Source organism: Dreissena polymorpha, chromosome 4 (assembly GCF_020536995.1).
Source record: "Dreissena polymorpha isolate Duluth1 chromosome 4, UMN_Dpol_1.0, whole genome shotgun sequence".
NCBI classification, from domain to species: domain Eukaryota; kingdom Metazoa; phylum Mollusca; class Bivalvia; order Myida; family Dreissenidae; genus Dreissena; species Dreissena polymorpha.
In genome coordinates, this window is record NC_068358.1 from 135486577 (window position 1) to 135508134 (window position 21558).

A 21558-nucleotide genomic window follows, 5' to 3' on the forward strand; every position below is an offset into this window, starting at 1 on the left:
ATCAACACTTGACAATTAACGAATTGAAACTTAAAACAGGTTTCATCTTAATAGAATGAAGGTTTATGGTTTAAATGGTTTTCCGTTCTGTTTATTCCATATGAAAACGCGTATTGTTGCACGCATATTGACGTGTTTCCTACCTCTACAAGCAGACGTTTCTCGATCGCGTCTGCCGAGTAGACCGACCTGGCTTCGACCTTCAGTGTGATCTGACCCAACTCCCGCGGGATGATGGGGAAATACACCGCAGACGCGCTATTAGGCTGGACCTACGAGACCACGACAAGTGAACGTCAAATAAGCCGGTATAAAATGAATTATCTAGTTGAACGATTTTACTTATTTGTATGTTTAATTTATAATTCTAAGTTATACCACATATTTGCAAACAAAACAACGCATTGCTTACCAGGTGTAAAATGTAAAATTAAAACCCCGTTTTCATCAATCAGATTAGTGTATGCGACGTCCAACAACTATGTTTAGAGAATGTAATATTGTAAGAATAATTATATTACCAGTACAAATCTAGCCACATCAGCGGAATATTGTCCTGTCCACCAGGATGATATGTGAATGTTGTCATACTGTGGGTTCTTGCGAAGGAGAACGTACGCCTGAAAATACAATGTGTTCATATAACATATTCTATGTTACGTCATTTAATCAAATTTGATTATTCAATGACAACATAATTACAGTTATACACGGTCGTCAACGCTTTTTTGTTCGGTGATATTTAAAGACATGAGGATTTCCTACGGCCTCTTAAGAAACCACGTACAAAAATATTCGAATCCTTTGTAAATATGATATTTTTAAACAGTTAATGGAGCTATTTGTATATTTTAATCTACAATCAAATGTCATATTTAATGAATTATGCATGTATTTTAATACATTTAAAAATATATCGCCTTCGTGTACAGCACTGTTAAATATTGAAAACGTATGCTCAATACAGATTGACTTGTGTCAGTGTGGTTAAATGAAATCAATTTACTCACAAATACGGGGGCGGTGTTGTAGTTAAATACGTTCGCCTGCACGATCACTTTCTCTCCGCGCACGACTGAGTATGGCAAATGGAGGCTCACGAAGAACGGCAAGAACGTTTGCAACTGAAAATCACGTTTGTATAGAAGCTTATAAATGTGTTGATTGAAATTTGCGTAGTATAGGATATGCATTTTCTGCATATTCATGCATTTTATGTAAAGATGAGGTGCAATCGGTCAATATGCTCGTGTCAATTACTTTCACAAATGTTAATCATATTTCAATATATTTAGCATTTTATCCAATCAATGCATATATACGTCAGGTGTTTAGCGGTTATATCACTTAATACGCATAACATTTAAATTTTGTTTGTGGTTATAAAACGAGCACATGTGTTTTGTTGTTGTATTTTTCTCTGATTTATGTATGCTAAATCAACACGTACGTTTGCAGCAGACTTTGAGAGGCCTAGACCTGTTTCCTGATTGACGGCAAACGCTGTGGCCACCCAGGAAGTTATCGTGTCTGGCACCTTGCTCTCGAACGTCACGCTTCCATTCGCGCTGAAAACGTTAGCGTGATTTGTTTCACAATTGACTACGATAACGTTAATTCATAGCAGGCACATACAATCACAAAGAATATTTGAATTCCCTTTTGACATTTGTGCAAAACATATTACATCACAAAAATATCAACTATTTAAAATAATCTTTTGAACAATATTACTATATGTATATCGGATACTCTAAAATACAAGCACTATTGTTGAAACACAAATGTCAATTTACTTGTAAACAAAGTTATAACAAATTACTTGGCGTGCAATGTATTATCCTAGTGTGTATGAATTTAACATACATAAGTAGCCAAAAAAAATTTTTTGGCATTTACTCCTTACACATAGTTATTTTTTTTGTCGATTTTAAATCTTATATTTGTTATAATGAATAATGTAGTTTTTAATAAGTTTTATTAATAAAGCATAAGCCATTAAACCACATTCACAAATATACGAACATAATTAAATAAGAACAATGTGTGTAAAAATGTATTCTTATATTCTTTGTTCACGTACGAAACTGATTGAGATGTCCATAGCCACGTTTCAGGGAACTGTTTTCGGACACTTTTTACTTCTTTCATGGATTCGATTGGCGCTGAAATCGATTCCGACCTTTCCGTTGCCAAACCATCTTCCATCATCATGAAGTCGATTGGTCCAGGCTGATTGGCTTAAAGCCAAACATATAAAAAATAAACTGACTTACCCCGTCTCAAAACTAGAAGTGATTTAATACTGGTGTGTTCATTAAAACCCATAAAGCATGGCATTAGATTGAGATTATCATTCTTCAGTACTGTCAGAAAAACCATCAATGAAACGTGGCTGTGGACTTTTCTATTCGTTGAGTGCAGTACTTGAGAGAAAAGCTAGTGAGCCAGTGAGAACTATTTACGCCTCTTGTCAATGAGTATAACAACAAGAGAAGTAAAACATGCAAACTCGATGCTTAGTATTGACAGCAATTAGAAACCCATATTCATAGTATGTAAATACAATAATGAACCATTGACCGTGGAAAAAACGTGAAATTTAAAAAAGCGGTACTCGTGCGTAGAATAACAAAGAACCGCCAAAATAGTTATTTCAGCTGTGTAAGCTTCACTGACCAGTGCTATATAAGCGGCTAGCTTGCGTCACATCAAAACTTTGACGATACGACCTGAATGCTATATACATGCTTCCCATCCATGCAAAAACATTGGTTATAACACGATTAATGCATGCTTGGCTAGTGAATAATTAATATTACTATTGTACAAAGAAACTAAAAATAAGTAACCCAATTAACGACTATGAAATGTTATATGTCCACGCAAGCCGTAGATAGGTGATCATGTCAACATTCTATTCTCCGAGTTAACACAGTCTTACGCAGTTATGCTGTTTTCCCATAACCATGTTTCAGGGAACAATTTTCGAACGCGTTTCGGCTCCGCTAACTCCGCCATATCTGGTGGTCTAGATCCAGATGTTGCCATCATCATCATCGGTGCAGCCTCAGGCGCCATCATTCCCCTCCTCATCATGGTTATGTCTACCGGCCTGTCCATAGCTGATAATACAACACGCCATAAAGGCTTTACTTAGGGGCAGCAGTAAACCATGAGCGCAAGTACAACATAGTTTGTCTACATGTGAATTTGTTTTTAATTTGGCCAGTTCTTTCTACAAGAAGTATACGTATACGTATGTGGAGCTGCAGCGGGGACCATCAAGCCCATCATCGGACCTCCCCTCGCCATGGCAGCCATGACTACCGGCCTGTTCATAGCTAATAAAACAACAAGCGCCTACATGTTTTACTAATTTGCAGCTGTCCAGCATTAGCGCACACACGTACATTACTGCTTCTATACATGTTGTGTTGCTAAATTATGCCAGTGTTTTCTACAACATGTACATGTTTTCGTAAAAACTGAATAGTAGAGACACCTTAACGATTTAAGCAAAAAATGGGCAATCAATCTGTGTGTAAAACACACGAACACACATATATTTCCACAATTATAAGTTGTGTACATGCACTGTTCATACTTAAGTCGTATTATACACGAATACATGTACATCTACACTCATGCAGACAGCTTATATAATGCTTAGAACAAATGTTCACTATGAACGATTTATTACCACTTCATTATTATTGTTTAAATTACCAATCGCTTTTTCAGAGATTTTTTTTTACTAAAGAAACAATATAAATTGTCACTTTGTATAAATGACTTTATATTTTGATAATGAGTTTTGTTTCTTTTTTCAGAGAGCCATATCGTGTATTTTGCGACCAGATCATGCATTTTACAATTATCAAGCAACAATAATAACATTACTTACTAAAGTGGGGAAGTACAGAATTCCAAAAATGGTTTTTGGGAGCATTTGTTCTAGCAATGAAAACCAAATTAAAGGATTTATACATCGTTTCATTGATCCAGAGCCACGTTTCAGGGAAAAGTCGTCTGACTCGCTCTGGCGCTTTCAACTCTGCAACTTTTGCAGAGGAACCGTTCTCGCGTGTCGAGAGTGTTGTGGCTGATCGAAATAGCACTGTACGACTTGCTGTTATAGCTCAACATCATGAGCGGTTATATACATAATTTTTTAATGTGAATATGTGTCACTGTTATAAATATGTAATGTTTGTATATAAATGAGAATAAAGAATGAAACTAAAATATTTATGGTAGTAATTATTATGAACAAACACACTATTTAACAGAGGTGATAATGCTGGTGACCTGTCCAACATGGTTTTTGCACACAACTAAGAACAAAAACCTATGAAATTCACAAAGTGTGAGGGTTATGAATAACTTCATGACACTAGCAAGATAGATGTTATTGCTGCATTATTTCCATACACATTATGAATTAATCTCACAGTGATACAGAGTAACGTCAAGGTATATTTTAAAAGCCGTGCCTTATAAGGCCGGTAATAGTATTGTTGAAGAAGTATTGTTCGTAGTTGCTTTACGCTCGTATGATGCAAACATTTACAATACAAACGTACGAAATAAAAAGTGACACAGTGTTTATCCACGTATATAAAATAAAAGAGATTACGTAACAACAATACATGAAAATATAAACGTAGGGGTGAACTTTTGTCACATTTAATTGTAAACACTAAGTCAGTTGATGCTACCATTACTTTATAGTAACGAAACTACAAACTAAAACAATCAAGTTGAAATGTGCATATTCTTAAGCCGGTTTCCTTTAAATACAATTTAGATGAGCTATCGATGTCCGATGGACATGTGCTCCAAACATCATTGGATTTTAGGCAGGTTAATTAAATAGCAACCTGAACGCGTTCATGTTCAAGCAGTAATACGTTACGTTTGCTTGATAAACTCATTTCATTTAATGTAACTTACGTTCAACGTGGTCATATATCAGAGCGTCAGTAATGTAGACCAAACCCGCATTCTGAAGTAAATAAAAGTGTCATTAACACATGAGTACATTTAAAGTAAACTTACAAAAAAGGTCTATGCAACAATGGAATTTTACCAACAGCGCGAAGTTGTCTTAAACTTAGACTAAACCCATAACGCTTATAAGATACAGGACTTACGTCAAAGACGTCCTTGGCGTCATCGCCGCTCGCTGGCGATGGCCATCGCCAGCAGAACCAGCCACAGCCGCCGTACTGGTCACTGGTGTCATAGGACTGGAGCTCGGACCTAACCTGAAAAACGCGCAAAATATTAAATAAACTGGGAAAATGCCTGCGCGGACTAAGATCGATCTGTACAGTCCATACATGGCTATCTAGAACGACAATTTCCGCTGATATCTTTTAAGACTGTACAGAAATGGAGGTGACTGCAATGTGTGCAAGTATGTTTATGTTCATAATTCGTGTCAATCTAATATCTGAAATAGGCCCATATATCTGTCATAAATTCAACTATAGCAGTATGCTTTCCAGTGCTTAAAACATTGACAAACAATTAACACATTTAGGATTAGTGTCAGAGTTAATGATCTTTTAATGTAGTTACTGACAAAAGATATAACACATTTAAATTGAATGATAGAACACATTGAAAGTAAATGACAACGTGTGTTGATGTATGCAAAACTGGTGAGTTTCAATTGTCTTTGGGTATTTAACATATTTTTACTGAACGTGAGATAATCAATCACTACTGGCTTAACTACGCTTATTAATTGGGCATGTTACGTGTCCGTCTACCTGATCGTGCGAGATGTCGTTACCAGACTTCAGCAGCAGGACGCTCTTGTCCACCGCCAGTACGTTGACCTTTGATCCAGGGTCAGCGGTAACGGTGAGTTTGATGGGAGCGCCCGGTTCCACCTTGTCTTGATCGAAAGCAATGGTGACCTGCAAAACAAACATACTCACATATACAACTAACACAGTATTAAAGAGTTACATCCTTGTGTAACATAGAACAAGAACAGTACTCTTTTATTAATGTATGTTGTTATTTTATAGGGATGTATAAAATGAATATTTAAAAACCACTATACAAACTGTGACTTATATAGACTGGCTGGACACTAATGTTCTTTTAGGATAGTAAATTCACCAAACAAATACAGCACAAACCTCAACTTCAAGACAACAAACATTTGCCTATTCACTGACTTTCTGCAACGGTATTTTAATTATTTTAATCGTTTAGAGTAGAAATTTTTCAAACCGTTGCTTAATATATCATAAGATAATATAAGCTTTAAGCTAGTTAAGTGAGACACTTTAATAACAATATGAAACACATTATAACAAAAGAAATTTACAATTACACCGTTTATCTGCGATTTTACATTTACTTTTAAAGTAAAATTTAACAATCAAGTTTACGCTTATACCGACAAGTTTGATCGTTTTTGTTGTACAACTGAAAGTGTGTCTTTGTGTCGCATAACCGTATTCGAACAAACTAACAGGGATTTCTGAACAGAGTACATGTCTTGTGTATATGAAGGAGTTTTCTTATAGACGGCAGCAAACTGTCTGCAATCTAATAAAACATAGCTTTCGTTTTCTTCCTGGTAATACTTCTTCTGTACTTGTATAATACATTTTTATTCAGCAGCGTTCTATATCAGTTTGCAGAATCACGTGACTTTGTAGGGTTCACAATGGAACTTAAATGGATGAAAATGCACCGGTAAGTGGTGTTTTTTTTTGCTAACTTTCTAACACAATTTTTCTAAAGAATTTCAGTAAAGGGCATAAAAGACAGTTGTTTATGCTGCTCATGGCAATATGAAATACATCTGAAATACTTTATCTAATAAGCCTGTTTTTTATCCAAACCTTCTATGTGTACAAAATTAATCTACACTGTTATGCAGCACTCAACGTGTAATTTTGGCACCGATTTCAGACGTATTTAAGGATTTTTTTTAATCTTACGATATCGACACAAACTGCAAGAAATTTGATGTACTAAATAGTTTTTTAAATGTATTTTAATTACTTGAGATATTTGCATAAAAATGTTCTTAACGGAGTGTTAACACTCTATCTAACCCGTGTGTAAACCCCTGAAAACCCAGTTGATCATGCACCCTGTATTTTTGGAAAAAAAGAAATATCGTATACAGTCGCTTACCTGGGAAATACATATAGCTGGGAAATCTAGTTTGTGTGTGCAGATCGGGTTATACGACACATAGACACTTTTTACGTCCTCATAAAATAAACGTTAACGTGTCCGTCTCGATTTACGAAGTAAACGATACTTTATTTATGGTATACATAACACTTTATTATTGGAAAATTATATATTTTTTAAACTCCCCTGGTACATATTAATGTCTTTGTTTAAGATGAGGACAAAAATGTTTTCATTTATATCAGTCATACACACCTGAAATTTTCCATTTGTAAAAGCGGTACTTATTCAAACTTTAACAGTAAGATTATTTACATACTAGTACCTCATTTTCGAAGATTCCATCCACGTTGAATGTCAGGCCGTCTGCAACCACCTCTCCATCCGGTCTTACGTAGAACACCATCAGCTTGGCTTTAGGGGCCATTTCTGCTGTGATTGGTAGCACCCAGGAGTCATTTGTCAGCAACACTGTCCCCGTAGCAACAATGTTGCCCTTTGACATGACCTTATAAAGGGTAAGTCACACACAAACATTAGCGTTAACACGCGCAGTTTTTTTTTTAAAACGGGAGATCTTTAATAGACATTTCTCAGTTGCTTGTCAAAATGTTCCAACAAAACACAGACCTGTTTTGCTTATGAATTACGTAACACTGCGGATACAAATGTAACGATAACAACACACCTCTCAAATGAGTCAATCGTTTCGCGTGTGTAACACTTTATAATTTTCAGGTTTTTAAATTGTCAAAAATGCATAAAATTGATATTTTAGAGCATATTAATTTTAATGATCAGTAATACTGCTTCCTTGCAAAAAAATTATATTCAACGAAAATTTGCAAATTTGAAACAATTTTATTGTAAAGGAAGTATCAGTTAATCTTTAAGTGCACTCAATGGTAAAAATATACTAATACACTAACTACTTAACGTGGCAGTATTTAAATAAAAGTACATGTCATGCGAGGTTATAAGCATGGCTTTTGGTCTTTCTCGATGTTTTTCGATCAAGGTGACCAGCACACAATCGGTGTTTGAATTATTTAAATCCACCAAAGATGAGCTGGTTCTTTTTGTATAAACTTAACTTTTGAAACCAATAATTAATTATTATGTTATATTCGTTTTTATTCGTTTTTATGCTCATCGTTTAATTATCCGAAATCGTATTTACTAAACCACATTTATTAAATCCAATGCATTGACATCTTAAATACAAAGAAGAGACAGCATTTGACACTTAAAAGTAAATCTTTTCAGAATACTGTTTCACTATGCATCTTTGACAGTTTATTTATTTGCTCATTTTGTTTACTAAAATCTATTTTGCATTTCCTTTTGTTGACCATTACGGTGTATGACTATTGCTGTCGAAGCCCTTACCGCATTGTATTGGTTATTTATGCCACGTTTCTGCTTTCTTTTTTCTGTTTTGTTTGACAATATATTCCATGTATATATTCCCGGTACGATATCCGAACATTTGCGAGAGAACGAGGGATTTACTTCGGGCAGCTCATGAGACCTACGCCTTGCTTCTCACGCTGCCCGAAGCAAATCTCGCGTTTGCTCGTAAATGTTCGGATATCGTCGCGGATAATTCACATGGAAAATATTCGGACACACACAAATAACAAACAAGTATTTTGTATCTCGTTAAATCTATGTAACCATACAACATCTAGCGTTGAAATGTTGCCTATTGCAATCAGGATCACTGATTGTCTTATGGGTTAACAATATTTAACAAAATCTGTGTTGCTTTTGAAAATTGATGTGCCTTTCATTTGTCTACAAGATGACTGATTTAATAACATGCGTAGTCTGGTTAACTGTGTGACTGTTAATTGTCTCCTGTTACCTGATAGAAAGCGTTGTTTTGGGCGAGATCAGTCGAACGGATCCCAATCTTGACCGAACTGCCTGACTGAAGTAAAACACTCGAGTTAGCAACGGAAAATATAAGCATGACCATTGAAATAAATTGAAATGACATTAACAAATATTAAACAATGATTAAGCTTGCTTATCCGAACTTTGATTATGTAACCGCCGTATAAGTGACGTCCAGACGTAAATTACACCGTAAAAAACGGCAGTAGTACGTCTGTTATAAAAATGGTGGAAATAACTTGAACGTCCGATAATCCGCATACACTGTTTTCTAATTTACAGGACGTACAAATCACAAAAGTCAATCAGGTCATTCACTCCGTTAACTGCGCGCGTACCGGTAATCACCATTAAAAGGACATGGGGTAATAGATCATCCGATGATAAGAGATATCAGAGTATCGGATAATAAAGTCACATTACACAACCATGCACGGATGTTCCATGAGAAATTCTCAGGTAACTATCCAGCCGCCAAACTGTGCTGCTCAGCGTCCAATCCGTTACGGGAATGCGTATTAGGGCAGGTTTAACTGGCGACCATTACTACTGATTGATGTCAGTCATGAAGTCAGCGTTAGACCATTATTTTTGATTGACGCCAGTCATAAAGTAAGCGTTTATCGCATATGGATTAACAATGAATCACCGTTTTAAAATTTTCGTCATACCCAACGGTAATTAAACAGTAGATTTAATACGGTGTCGGACATCAGCATCCCACCGTAAACAATTACTGAAAAATTGTTCCATATGAAAAGTTGAATGCAAATGGTGAGCAATTAATTACTTATGGCGAGCAAGTTGTGAAAACAATACCCGTTACACATTTTATGTGGTAACTGTACAAGTATATTTCATCATGTCCATTTATAGAACGGAATTACACAATTTTTCTACAGACAGGTGATAATATTTGATTTAAGCCCTAGGTACGCATCTGCACCATTCACTATACATGTATGCCATGTAAAACCCGTGTTTAAATAAGAGCGCGAAAGTATTGCTGATAAAGTCAAGTTCCACGTTTGGAAAGCGTTCGTGTTGAAACAAACAATGTTCCTTAAATAAAAATATAGACGTGCAACTCAGTACATGTAGTAACTTAGAATGAAAAACATTACATCGGAATTAATGCACACAATAAGAAAGTAGTGACCCATTGAAACTATAGAAACAAGAAACCGTCGGAGACGGGTGATGCTCCCAAAAGGTTTTTTTGTCACAATATTGCACTATATATTCAGATAACAGGAAACGTTTAGTAGTTGGGGGGACAAGAATTGCACTATATGTACAGTTAATGGAAAATTTCAAAGGGCCATAACTCTGTGAAAAATCATCCGACCAGAACCGGCTGATAATATGCACATCTCCTCTTGGTAGTTAAGCTTCCCATAAAGTTTAATTGAATTCCGGTCATTAATTGCTGAGAAATAGCCCGGACAAAAATTGTGCACGGACGGACGGACACACGGACGGACAGACGAAGCGGCGACTATATGCTCCCCCAAAAAAATTTGGGGGGAGCAAAAAATACGTCAATTTACGAAAAATAAATTAAATTAAAGTCACTCATTGATTGGTCGTTATTACCAAATATGGACATTGCTCGATGCTCGCATATCGTGTCACTTTATTTACGCATATTCAATGGGAATTATCCCATCCAACAATTCACTTTCCATATGTGCTTGCGTAAAATGGCGGACGTTTGTGTTTATAAAATTCTTAAACACATTAGCGTCAATACTGGTCATATTTTGGTTTTGTACATTGAAATCGTAATTATAGGGTTTACTAAAATATGCATTGATATAAAATTGGGACGTTATCATCTGGGACGTCCAAAATTTAAGGTTTAAAAGTCAGGACTTCTAACTTTTGAAAACTAGTGGAAGCGCTAAAGTTTTTGTTATTTTTTACAATAAGTCATGGAGTAATTGCGTACTAGTTAAGAAGGTGCCTTTTTCGCTATCGAATACAATACATTTAAAAAAGAATAACAAAAATCTTAGGAGCAAGCCAATAACGGATTATATTTCATAGAAGAAATAAAAGGCAGAGGACAGAGAAAATATAACAGTATTTGAAGTTGGAATTTATATCGCTCATCTGGTCTGATATTGATTTTTTTTATATTTAATTCAAAATATACCTTGGGTGAGTCAGAGAGAAGGCTGAGCTGCATATAACTGTCACTAGGCGAGTTTGACTTCTTGATGGACGAGTAACCGCTTGCTGAGTCATAGCTCGCCTATAGAAAAACAAAACCAATATAAAGCGGGTAAGTATAAGAATATACATTACTGTATCATCAGCGTTAACAAATATCACTAAACAAATCACTATCATGATATTAATAATCAGCTTCAGAAGAAGCTGAAACAACAGCAACTTCGGCACTACAATAATTTTTATAATCACCATCCTCGTTGGTATGAGACCATCATCCTTATTATATTGTCATCAAATATTATCATTATAATAATTATAAATCCATGTCATCGTCATGATATTCTTCAACATAACCGCCATCATAATTGTTATTTTTATTTTTGATGAAAATAAAATGTTTTATAATATGAATATAATTCCTTTATATGTTAATACATTATATAACTCACTTGAAGGCTCACTCGCGTGACATCGCTAGGAATCGCTAAGGGAATCTCTACAATGCCGTCTGCGGGTATGGTGAAATTCATTTCCGGAAGTTGCTCTTCGTCTTCCCTCGGCCACCACCAGCCCATCCGACCTGGTATGATTATGGGCTCAAATGGTGGAATCGTTATTTCGCCTGTCACTGCGAAACAAACAGTAACAATGTATGTAATATTTTAAAAACTATGCAAACTGTAGGTTAATTTCAACCTTGGTTTTAATGAACACTTATAACAGGCGATTCAATGGGATTTAATCTCATAGAGCAATGTGTCGTGCGCATGAAATACATTAAATTCGGGTTTAATCGTTCTCACTTTTTAGGATCGGTCATGTGTTTATTAGAAACAATTGTTGCATGTTATTGTTTGAACGCTATTGCGTATGTACGTCTACTTTAATACTGGGAGGCATTGAATCAGCTTGCAATTGCATAAGGTTTTTCCGTGAAATGATTATACCATTTTCAGGCGACATCGTGGTTGTAGTGGTTGTTGTTGTAGTTGTAGTTGTCCTGATTGGTCGATAGTAGGTCACTTGTACGGTCAAAGGTCCTTTTATGATTGACGGCGGTGACCCATCTTGCTCGGAAATCTTAACCTGCAGACACGAGACCAGGAAATCCGGTTTATCGAGAAGGCATGCAGTCTAGTACTTAATATGTTGTGTATATTCAATTTCAATGAAATGGGTGAACTCCGGTCGGTTTAAAGCGATCACTTGTCAATTGCTTAAGGTAAGTGAGCTAGATCCAATGTACATAACTAGCTTCCGTAACATTTGCATGATGCGCAATGCGCAATAGTGAAAATAAAATAAACATCAGTTAGATTTATACAGCACACTTACTTGATATCTTAAGACGGAAAGTTCTTTATAAATTTCAATCTTTCTAACAAATGTGACAGTTCTTTACCACGGAAACTAACTCGCTAATGATAACGTTCGACTTGTATTGTCCGTCATATAGCAGTTAATGCAGTTCATACTGTTTGCGGAAAATATATTTTAATCATTAAACAACTAAAACAGGCAATTTAATATTGACTATAAATATACTGATCATCGCGTTAATCAAAGAATACTTACAACAGAGGTGTACGGAAGGCCCGGCTTAAAATTGTCCGGAAGCGAGCTGGGAAATTCCAATTTTGTGATTTGCTTGTAGAACCGAAGCTCCACATCCGGCGCCCGAAGCTTACTTCCAGTGAGAGTCTCCGTAACGTTTGCCTCGAATATCAGGTAGGAATAGTCAAGCCACTGGTTCGCTTCCTCAAGTTGGCTCACTGGAACACGGAACGACGCCTCGCCGTCAATCTGAAAGTAACCGGAAGTGACGATTATCATTAAGGACTTGAAGCGGCGTAATAAATCTGACTTATATGAGCATGTGAATGTGTATTGCGATGCATGACTTAATTTTATTTGGATGGGTTTATTAATGTGCTACGTGTGTTTAAAAAAAAGCTAAAATAAAAATTTTGATTGAAAACTGTATACATGATTTTTTACACCAAGATGTTAATTACTTACGCTGTGTTATTTACACATTTTTTTCATGCGTTTTCTTTTTAACAGTTCAAAATTATTACTTAAAAAGCAATACGCCCCCCCAAAAAAAAAACACAAAAAAAACAACAACAAATAAAATAAAAAGAAAGAAAAAAACATCTTTATAGTATGAACAAAAACACGTTGCAAACCAACCCCCTTTTGCATTCCAAAAGCAGGAACAATTGTGTCTACAAAATCACGATTGAATGACCCTTTATATCAGACAAGCGTTGTTTTCTTACCGCGAACTGTAGCTCTATGTCTTTGCTTCTGAGGACTTGAGTGCCGTTGATCCAGTCAAACTGGGGCCATCTTGGGCGGATGCGCACGTCTGCAACGCCTTTTACGGGTTTTCCATAGGTATACCTACGAGTAGATATGCATGTTTGATGACAACTAGTCATGAAATGCTTGAACACATTTGTTCAATCCCTATTGCTAATGTTTTTAAATGCAAACAAAACATATGAGATAGTCAAAGTTCGTTCCAGATTATTACTTTTCAAAAGGCGCGGATGTGTGTCATCCTTTCGAATGTGTCGCTATGTTGAGAAAAAAAAAACGATGAGTAAAAATACAAGCTAACGACAAAGCAACCAAACAAAAAATGTTTGTTTTCAAACATAAACGATTGTCTAGAAAAACCATTATATATATTAGCATATCTTGTATTTACATGTCTGAAAATTATTGCTGCTACATAGTATCACTTTGTTTTATGATCATATACATGTACACATTGTATGTATTATATTGAATAAAACAAAAATTTAAAAAAAGAAGAAAGGAAAACAATTGAACAAGTACACGTTAACAAATGAGAAAACTATATATCATTTATCAATGCACACAATTATATGCATACACGTATTACGATATTCAACACGTGAAACACATCATAACATCATAAACATTTGAAAACTCTTACTGGGCAGTGACTTTTCCATGGAACTCTTTGTCGGTAAGGCGTCCGAAAGGTGGCAACACAAGGGTTACTTCGAATTTTGGAAGAACTGAAATTGTGGCGTTGTTCTTAGTATATCGCATTGTCCATTAAGAACAATATAGTAAATACTCTTTAAGTTATTGGCTCCATTAAATATGTAATATGACTACTGTTAGTATTTGCTCAATATGTTTATATCATAAATGATATTTTAAATTGAAAATACGTCTTCAGAATAAGTAACAACTTTTCAAATGAACACAACAAAAATTGCGTGTGTAATTACTGCATTCGTTTGAAATATTATATATAACTAATTAAAACATTAAGTGCACAATGGCTTAAACTAATCAGGTCGCCATTATACATGTATTAACATCAAGTCATGCAAAAAAGCCATATGAAAAATTATTGTTACATCAACAACAAAATAGGTACGTAGGCACAGTTGTGATGCGTAACTAAGTCGTTAGAAAGATTAACTAATTCGTCGGAACAGCTAATCTAACTCTTGTTTAACGGACACAGTAACAACAATAGCATGCAAAAGACCTATTAGATCGTGTGAACGAGATAACTTATCCCTGGAAACGAAACACTAACGCTCGATTTGTCATTGTCGGCTCGGGTACTACTAACATATACCCCGGGTACTCTTAAGAATACTTACATATATCCCGGGTATTAGACTGTACCGGAGTTGTATTCCTGCCCCAAATCCGATGTTGTAAAACGCGCTACCGATTACCGTAAAACGATATTGTTTATCTTTAACAAACTTTTCTTTAAAAAGAAATTGTATCAACATGCTTTTTGTGTATGAGTTTCGATAATACAGAGGCCATTTAATAGACAATTTGACATAAATGTGAACATGTCAATTAATTTTTTTTAAATGGCCGACAACGACCGATTTAGCGTTAAAATTCCCGGGTACGTTTTAGTATATTTACCGAACCCGGGATACATGTAAGTATACTTCAGAGTACCTGGGGTACATGTTAGTAGTACCCGAGCCGACAATGACCAATCGAGCCACACTAACCGAGTAAGATTTAAATACTATGAACATCATTTAAACGCGCGAATCTGTCCGAATGATATTGTCGAAAATTAAGTTAACCTCCAAACTTTTGAGTCAGTTTTAAACATGTATGCGGTAAACATCATGTACTTAAACTGGTTTGATCATGTCTCTAGCAACTTATTAATATATGTCGTTCATGCGAGTAGCTAAGACTTTATATCCTTCCCTGGATTAAGCAATGAGGATGTTTCGAGTTATAACGACGTTTCAACGACTTACTAACTCGTAAACACGAGTTGAATATCTGGTTTTCACGATTAAGTAAATCTTAAGAACGAGATATTAAGTCGTTAAATCGACATACACAAAACATAAGAATTCACAGCTCTACTACCGTAAAAGCGACCAGTTTGTTGGAGTTTAGGTTACCCTAGAAGTAAATGTAATACCGGTAGTTGCCATACACGTTATTTGATTGACAAACAAATGCTGCTTAGAAAAAACAACATTGAATCAGTTACATCTTAAAGCGAATTTATTCAAGCAACATTAATGACTGACAAGCGTCACTCCCTTTAAGCCCAGATGTCATTATAAAGAAATTGTAGTACACACAACTGTATACATTCGCATTTACGATGTCACATGAAAGGCTTACTCACCATATTCATCAACTGTGAATGATTTGTCTGTCTGTTCTCTCTGAAAGCGTAAACATAAACAACATATTTATATTACATCAACGATGTTTTTCATTCTGATGTATATTGCGTATGTGGGCGACAGGCGTTGTAATAGTTTATTAATTGCTGCATTTCTTTTGTATTGTAAGACATTTGTTTGTTATGTTCATTTATGCTTAACATTTATGATATTTATGAATACTTGAAATTGTGGGATGCAGTCACTATTATTTCAAATTTACAACTTTATTAATATCGTTATTATAACTAACTACAATAGGCTCTAAATAAATCACTTACAACAATCTAGGCATCAATCTTTTAATGAGTAAAAAGGAAGGAATAACTATATTTAACAAATCAAATAACACAGGTCAACTGTTTACAGGAGTCACGTGAATTAAACCACTCATATAAACATCTCTGTATGGTTACTTACGCCTTGTTTGACCTTGAGCTTCCAATCTCCTAGGATGGGCGCGTCCGACATGACCATCTGGGACTCAAACACGCCACCTGCTGCCCGTAAGTCCGCCTCCGTTACAGACCATTGGTTGATCTTGTTTCCGGCTGGGTCCTATCACATGGATATGGGTATGAGAAATGAACATGGCTGAATGACTTTAACTTGTTAAAAGCTTCAAAATGAATTCTTAATTCATTTGATGTTGAGTAAAAAAACGTGTCTTATTACAATATGGGCACTTGGCTCAGTGATAGCAATATTAAATTCGTTCGAAAACCTTTGATGCAAAGTATTTTAATAATTGTATTATTTCAGTGATGATTTGATTGAGTCTTCAAAATATGTCAAACAAACAAAATGTATAACGTGAATTACTTACTGTCATGTAAAGTTTAAGCACTTCGTATAAAAATATTCTTAAGCAGAACCATATGCGAAAAAATCCCAACCATAGTTATAATCAGCGATTTAAAAAAACGTTTTGAGTCCATATACGTACATACAAATCCACGGCCATCGGGTCAAACGTCACTTTTAGGTCCGAAGTTATGCCGAATATTCTAAAGTGAACTGAAATATCAAATCAAACATGTTCGTGTGTTTGTTTCTTGATTTATTTCCGTTATGTGCAAGAAAAAAAACACGCAATCTCAACAGAACGGAAGATTATAACAGTTGAGAAAACAGGCAGGCGATAAAAACATTATAAGCAAGTTCATACCATTTCAAATTTAGATACCTACACTATATGAGCATAAAAGATGTTTACAAAATATAAAGAATTAGGATATTTATATTATTCAAATATTTGTAAGTCCCTTTTAAATCGAAATTTAAATATTGTGTTTATAAAACAAAGTTATTACCAGTGTAAATAAATATGAAACGTACTTGTCTGTCCAGGTTTGTAAATGGCCTTGTCCGTCTGCACGAATATGGACTGACTCTTGCCATGGTACGAAAGCTGGGTTGTGTTGGAGAACTGAAGACCCCCCGTACCCTTTATACGGAGCTGATACCGGTCTTCGGCCAGCGTATCGGGAATCTAAAATCATGTAAGAGCTGAACGCATAGGCTCACACTTTATGGCGATAAATGAAAATTACATCAGGGGATCTAAAATGCTGTACATGATGAGCACATATTATTTATGAAATGTAGTAATTGCAAATTAAATCAAGGGATCTAAAAGTGGTAAAATAAAAAGCAAAATAAAATAAGAGCATTATAATAAACGTCGTATAATATGAAATGGTGTAATACAAAGTATATAGTTGTCTTTTTTTTAACGGGGTAAAACAAAAAAATGGAGGTCTGAGTTCATATATAAGACCATATCGGGAGACAAAAAAGGGAATTATAATTTACAATTAATATATTTTTAAAGACAATTGGACAATAATTTACCATTCCAATTTCATAATGACCATCCACTTGACAATATTAGTACACCCAGGGAACAACACAAACCTTTAGTACAAGTGTTTGTGGTTCTGTCCCGGATATTGTGGCCTGCACCATGCTGATTGGCTCGGGTTGTTGAGGGGCAACTGTTGTTGTTGTCGTTTCGTCCGGTGGTGCCCAGAATCCCCCCTCCTTCTCAGTGGATTTCTCGATATACGCAGTTACCGTTACTGGAGTAGCTGTGTCTACAAGTAGCTTCCCTTGAATCGTGAGGTCATTTCCAGGTCGAATAGTCTTTGGAGCAATGAAGAGATAGGAACTGAAACAAAGAAATCTTTACCTCTGTATTTTATTCAAGCAAAGCTTTTTGGTATTCATGTAACATATGATTTATTAGCAGTGTTTAATGAAGTTAAATATTCAAACACATAACAAACCCTGTGTACAATGGAAACATCAGTCATAATATGTCTAAATGATGTTATATTTTATTTCTTATTTCAAACGTATTGCATTGAGATAAAGCATATAAACTCTAGGTGAAAATGTTAAGCAAAATATTATATTTAGACGTTTTAATGTTGTTGTTTTTTAGTTCACGTACTAAGCAAAGGTAAATCATTAACTATTTAAATATGAAGAGTGTTCGTTCATTTTTCAGCCTAACAGCTGCTTAGTAGCTAGTGGCAAACAGCGATTCCGTGTATGATGTATTGCCCCGCTCACTGACGTGACAAACATAATGGCGTTACCCATTTATAATGTGAATCTCCACTTACGCTGGATACGTTTTAATGTCTGTTTGTCCTCTTTAATAATTGTGATGTATCCTGACACGTTTAGTATGTAAAGGTCATATTAATATAATATGCCACTACGTTTACATGAAAAAAAGTAAAATAAACTACTCCACATACTGTTGTCGTTCTAGATGATCTTAAAATTTTGAAAAAATATGATTTTTGTATTTAAGATTTCCGATAGTTTTTGCTGAATATATCATAAATGGTTATTGAGTAATCTACAAAGTTACAACAATTGTGCGTATTCTTGTAATGTTTAAACGAATGTGAACATGTTTATTTAAACGCAAACGTACTTCTCTGCGATCACAGAAGATATGACGACTGCAATAAAGTAGCAGACGAAAATTGGGATAATGCCTCCTCGCCGGGCCATGATTTCTAAAACAAAGTATCACAGTTAAGAAGCTTCACAAATAATTGCTAATTAATTATAGCCTGCAATTATTAACATCAAACGTTCTGTATGATAATCCATCTCTGAATTATACAAAAACTTAAGTAGTCTCAACAATGAAAAAAAATAAAACTAGTCATAGTAGTAGCAGTTGTTGAAGTAGTAGAAGAAGTAGAAGTAATAATAGTAGTAGTTGGTGATAAGCAATCAATAAATAATAGAACGCTGTATCAAAATGTCATTGTGTTGCTAAAACATGTTCATGAAAACTTAATACCTCCGATAGCTAACAATATTGTTGTTTGTAATGTCAGCGTATTTTGTAAAACCGATCGAGTATTAGCGTTGCGTCAAGTGTTGTGATGTATTGCGATCGACAGCAGAAATGATTAATCACTTAAACGCGCATAGCCCTAGGTCATTGTTGTTCGGAAACGTAAATATTTATTTAGTGAGAAAACATCACGCCGACTCGTTAGTGAAACACTCTGTTTTAGATTACTGATCATTGTACATGTAGAGTTTTCGAGAAGAAAACGGATTGTTTAACCTCTTAAGCGAGTTTAAATGAAAAGATGTTGTTGTATTTAATTTGATTTCCAAATGCCAATGTTATTTTGTTTTGTTAACAATATCTTTTGGCCAAATTGTATATCAGTTATTCGAACAATTTATATAGAGAACAGTATTTGTATAAGGAATACGCACAAACACTTGAAACCCATTTGTATTACCGAGCGAATTTTCAAAGTACACTAATAATAACAGCATACTGGTTAAAGAGGACATCTTTAGAAAGTAAATTGATCAAATTGACACGTGAATGCATTAAGGCGCTCGCATTTTCAATATGGATGTTAATGTCTAATGAATATGTTGTTATAAATATATATATTTAAAAAAAATGTCCATCTGTTCACACGATCCATAAAATCAAAATAAATATAATAAATAGCACATCTTAGAAAGTGTTAATAATTCATGAAATATAATCACATGAAATGTTAATGAACAATAATTAGTAAATTTACATTTAAAACGCATAGTGTTATTCGCTCACCAGAAACAATCGTACCTTATTCTATTAAAAAAAATCAAGACATATGTACATGAATGTCATCATTGCAGTTGTTTGCATCGTACATACCAAAGACTACGCTTCAAATCCGCAATTATAAAATGGCTAAGTTGTACACCGGTATGAATCCACTTCAACGCAGCAAACTTGAGCAATATCTTATAAACTTATCTTTTTTTATTCGTAAGAAGGCAACGTTTATCACCTTATATAAAGTTTTTCAGGTTGTAAACACTGTTACAATATAGCTTAAGCATACGTAACTACGGTAGAACATTAGTTATATATAGGAATGTGTTTAACGAGCAACGCATGAGTTAACGCGTAAGTGAATTGACGTCTGCCCATTCGTGGTAAATGTCTGCTGTAAACACGGTAGTTTACAAACAAGCCTGTTGACATTCCTTGAGTTGCTCAGCAAATAAAGCTTTTTGATTGGTCAATAAGAAGGAGTAGTAACATAGTGTGCCTTGTACCGCGGGCATTTTATGCGATTTAAACGACGGTCTGTCTAATTTGAACGTTTAACTGTTAAAAAGCGGATATGGTTGGCAAATTGTCTTACAAACAGTTCTGTAGTTATAATAAACATGATAAGGTTCTCCCATTTTGCAAAAATTGTAATAATTGTGTATGTTTGTTTGCAGTTTGGTGCATTTTGAGGTGTTTGTTGATGGTCTTAATTGAAATATTTATACTTCACTGTTTACACAATTTGTTTAGTTACGATACACGTCAATGTACGAATTGACATGCTTTGAAGTTTATGTAGTGCACCAGGATATAGCATTCACCACAAACAACAACGTCAGCCTGTACCATCCATACATAAACAACCATAATGTCATCGAGGAGACCACATGGACATGCTGTATAAGCACTTCGAAGAATAAATAACCTTACTTTTTCTTAATTATGTCATAATTGTATCAACATGTCTTATCAACATGTGTTGCGCGCATGTCCCATTTCATCATCTTAAAATGATTGCATGTATACTATTATGTATATTGTGCAATAATAGGTTTATAACTGGAACTTATGACAACAACAAGTTAAACACTATTAAAATAATGAATAATCTTTAAATGAAGGAAAAATACTCATTCAAATATTCAACAAGTTATCAAGCTCCAGAATAAAAGTGTGCATGGGTCGTCGGTGTTTGCACACGACTTTTACAGTTTTATTTAATATTGTTTCCACATATAACATTTTTATTGTATACTTCAAACGAACAATAAACGATTTGCTTACCTGTACTATTTGACATATCTGGTACACATTATCCACAAATAACGTCAATGGTTAAGCACGCACTTACCGATTTAAGTTGATTTTAGCAACATCTGTCAATTAAGTGTCAATCCAATGTACCGTGGAAGTTGTTTTCAAACGACTACAGTTGTTTCGTTTTTCAGTCAAATAATTGTTTATTAATGTTTCCTTTGTTTTTGTCCGATA

General features: G+C 34.9%; 1 protein-coding gene across 2 annotated transcripts in view; it reads right to left on the reverse strand.

The window, feature by feature from the left end:
- Window positions 1-20368, reverse strand: part of LOC127879596 (CD109 antigen-like) — a 30533-nt gene extending 10165 nt beyond the window's left edge. The window contains exons 1-23 of one of the 2 annotated variants that reach the window (XM_052426549.1): window positions 20164-20368; window positions 18916-19000; window positions 17883-18135; window positions 17304-17457; window positions 16912-16982; window positions 16386-16523; window positions 15926-15965; window positions 14219-14303; window positions 13533-13656; window positions 12826-13053; window positions 12198-12336; window positions 11700-11878; window positions 11231-11329; window positions 9041-9106; window positions 7499-7681; window positions 5781-5930; window positions 5157-5270; window positions 4957-5008; window positions 2084-2240; window positions 1451-1568; window positions 1011-1124; window positions 522-620; window positions 144-272 (exon numbers count right to left, since the gene is read on the reverse strand). In XM_052426549.1, coding sequence (XP_052282509.1) covers window positions 144-272; window positions 522-620; window positions 1011-1124; window positions 1451-1568; window positions 2084-2240; window positions 4957-5008; window positions 5157-5270; window positions 5781-5930; window positions 7499-7681; window positions 9041-9106; window positions 11231-11329; window positions 11700-11878; window positions 12198-12336; window positions 12826-13053; window positions 13533-13656; window positions 14219-14303; window positions 15926-15965; window positions 16386-16523; window positions 16912-16982; window positions 17304-17457; window positions 17883-18135; window positions 18916-18995 — 2772 coding nt within the window. In that variant the 5' untranslated portion in view covers window positions 18996-19000; window positions 20164-20368. Of the gene's footprint in view, window positions 1-143; window positions 273-521; window positions 621-1010; window positions 1125-1450; window positions 1569-2083; window positions 2241-2944; window positions 3126-4956; window positions 5009-5156; window positions 5271-5780; window positions 5931-7498; window positions 7682-9040; window positions 9107-11230; window positions 11330-11699; window positions 11879-12197; window positions 12337-12825; window positions 13054-13532; window positions 13657-14218; window positions 14304-15925; window positions 15966-16385; window positions 16524-16911; window positions 16983-17303; window positions 17458-17882; window positions 18136-18915; window positions 19001-20163 lie in introns of both variants that reach the window. The other variant, XM_052426548.1, reaches the window with a different exon arrangement.
- Window positions 20369-21558: the final 1190 nt, after the last annotated feature.